Genomic DNA, 2,860 nt, shown 5'->3' with positions numbered 1-2,860 from the left:
CAAGTTGATGTTGACTGTCAGCTGGGAGTTCAGTCATGACTGAGGATAGTTTGGGCTTCTTCAGAGCATTGTAGTGAGTTCTATTTTGTAAATTATTTTTTTATTTTTAAATGTTTTTAGAGATAGGGTCTTGTTCTGTTGCCCAGGCTGGAGTGCAGTGGCGAGATCATAGGTCACTGCAGCCTTAACTCCTGGGCTCAAGTGATCTTCTTACCTCACCCTCCCTAGTAGCTGGGACTACAGGCCTGTGAAAGATAATCTTTCTTATTTTTTGTAGAGACAGGGTTTCACTATGTTGCCCAGGCTGGTCTTGAACTCCTGGCCTCAAGTGATCATCCTGCCTCAGTCCCCCAAAGCAATGGGATTATAGGTGTGAGCCACTGCATCCAGCATGGTAGTGGGTTCTACAATAGAGTGTCCCAGGTAACAGGAAGTGAGAACTACTAATTTCTCAAGGCTTAGGTCTGGAAACTGGTACAATGTCATTTTTGAGGCATTATGTTGGTTAAGTGGTCACAGATCCAAGATGCAAGAGGAGGGGACATAAACTCTTATTCCTTGATAGGAGGAGTTTCAAAGAATGTAGGGGTTATATGTTAAAATTATATATACAGGAAAATGCTTAGATTATAAATTCAGAGTTTAGTGAATTTTTACATAGTAAACTCACCCATTCAAGCCCCCTTTATTTCTTCTTCCAGTCACTACCCACTCAAGGGTAACTAACATCTTGACTTTTAATACCAAATATCAGTACTGGGTTTCTCAACATTAGCTGAATAAGTCTTTGTCCTGTGCATTGTAGATGTTCAGCAGCATTCCTAGCCTCTACCTACCAGATGCTGATAGCATCCCCTCTCCTAGTTGTGACAAGTAAAAATGTCTCCACAAATTACCAAATATCATTGAGTTAAAAAATAATCTCTCTCATATTATTTGTCTAAATACCACTTAATCATCTAGAATGTAAGTTCCAAGAGACTGCAGGGATTTTTTTTTTCTTCTCTGTTTTGATTCCTCCGTCTTAAGGATACTGCCTGGCATAAAGTACAAAACTGATGACTATCTGTTGAACGAATAAATGAATGAAAGGTAGCAATTCTAAATAGTTATTTAAAGAGTCAACTCTGGAATATGTATTTTTTATTAAGCTGAACCCTCAATCACAAATCATTTGGTTCATTTTTGTTAAAAATGACCCTTTTGCCTTTCTGTCTGGTGGCAGCCATCAGGTAAGCCAAGATGGGTGCATACAAGTATATCCAGGAGCTGTGGAGAAAGAAGCAGTCTGATGGAATGCGCGTTCTTCTGAGGGTCCGCTGCTGGCAATACCGGCAGCTCTCTGCGCTCCACAGGGCTCCCCGCCCCACCCGACCAGATAAAGCAAGCAGACTGGGATACAAGCTCAAGCAAGGTTATGTCATATATAGGATTCATGTGCGCCTTGGTGGCCGCAAACGCCCGGTTCCTAAGGGCGCAACTTATGGCAAGCCTGTCCATCATGGTGTTAACCAGCTAAAGTTTGCGGGAAGCCTTCAGTCTGTTGCCGAGGAGCGAGCTGGATGCCATTGTGGGGCTCTAAGAGTCCTGAATTTTTACTGGGTTGGTGAAGATTCCATGTACAGATTTTTTGAGATTATCCTCATCGATCCATTCCATAAAGCTATCAAAAGAAATCCTGATACCGAGTGGATCAGGAAACCAGTCCACAAGCACAGGGAGATGCGTGGGCTGACATCTGCAGGCCGCAAGAGCCGTAGCCTTGGAAAGGGCCATAAGTTCCACCACACTATTGGTGGTTTTTGCCATGCAGCTTGGAGAAGGCGCAATATTCTGCAGCTCCACCGTTACCGCTAATAAGTAATGTTTGTAAAATTCATACCTAATAAACAATTTAGGATGGTCATGTCTGCTTAAAGGTGTTATTTGTCTGTTAAACTAGTCTGCAGATTGTTTCATGAATGCTTTGTCAAATATGAAGTTAAAAGTACAATAATGTTTGAAGACTATAAAGTGATGGTATATCTTGTTTCTAATAAGATAAGCTTTTTTTTGTCTTTGCTTTATCTTATTAGGGAGTTTTATGTCAGTATTTAAAACATGCTGTGTGGTATAATAGGTGTAAAATAAATTCTTTAAAAGAGGAGTTCTACAACTACCCTGTAGATTTGTTTGGTGCATGTGGTGAAACCTACAGCTTTACTGGGATGATGGCAATGCTCTGCTGGCTTTTTAATTGGGTTTTGTTTAAAAATTTGTAGAGTGGGAGGAGGCTATCCTAACCCTATGTCGTGGTCATATGTAGAAAAATATGAGCTCATGTAGAGCCCACATCTTCAGATTTAATCCAGTGTTCCATTTGTTTCTGAAAGAAAAGTTTAAAACGCCACCATTTTTCAGAACTGAATATACTTGTTGCAAGAGGCTTATCTTATGAATGAAACATCTGGGTTAACCTAAAAATTGCCTCAGTCTCCACTGTGCCATTTAAGTTAACATAAGAGATAAAAGCTGCTCCTGATTCAATCCCACGGCTCCATGAAATCTAGAGTCCTGGATTCTATACATAGTAGACAGTAGTGGTATTTACACTGTATTTTGAAACTGATGGAAATTGAATGTTAGGTAAATAAGAATCATTAACCTTATGTTTGTAAGCTGATAAGCCAGTGGCCATTAGGTAAATACCTTTCAAATGTGAGGTGAGAAAATTAAAGTCACCTTTATTCAAGATTTTTAAATACTTATCTGTAACACTAATTTGTGACCATTATAAATCCTCTAGCCACATTAGGGGTAAAAGTATAGTTGGCTGCTTAAAAATATATGTCATTCTCAGTCCATTCTTAACAAATCATCT

The 2,860-nt window shown here is 39.7% G+C and overlaps 1 protein-coding gene across 1 annotated transcript; it reads left to right on the top strand.

The window, feature by feature from the left end:
- The first annotated feature begins 1,223 nt into the window (after nucleotides 1-1,223).
- LOC105875776 (large ribosomal subunit protein eL15-like) lies at nucleotides 1,224-1,906 on the top strand. Its single transcript, XM_076010375.1, has one exon. The coding sequence runs from the start codon at nucleotides 1,243-1,245 to the stop codon at nucleotides 1,855-1,857; it is 615 nt and encodes a 204-aa protein (XP_075866490.1). The 5' UTR covers nucleotides 1,224-1,242; the 3' UTR covers nucleotides 1,858-1,906.
- The last annotated feature ends 954 nt before the right edge of the window (nucleotides 1,907-2,860 follow it).

The sequence above is a fragment of the Microcebus murinus genome, chromosome 14, assembly GCF_040939455.1.
Source record: "Microcebus murinus isolate Inina chromosome 14, M.murinus_Inina_mat1.0, whole genome shotgun sequence".
Lineage (NCBI taxonomy): Eukaryota > Metazoa > Chordata > Mammalia > Primates > Cheirogaleidae > Microcebus > Microcebus murinus.
Note: the sequence above shows the minus strand (reverse complement) of the source record. Positions and strands in the feature narration are given on the sequence as shown.

Coding starts and splice junctions, on each gene's coding strand:
- LOC105875776 (XM_076010375.1), top strand. CDS start 1,243: ATGGGTGCATACAAGTATATCCAGGAGCTGTGGAGAAAGAAGCAGTCT.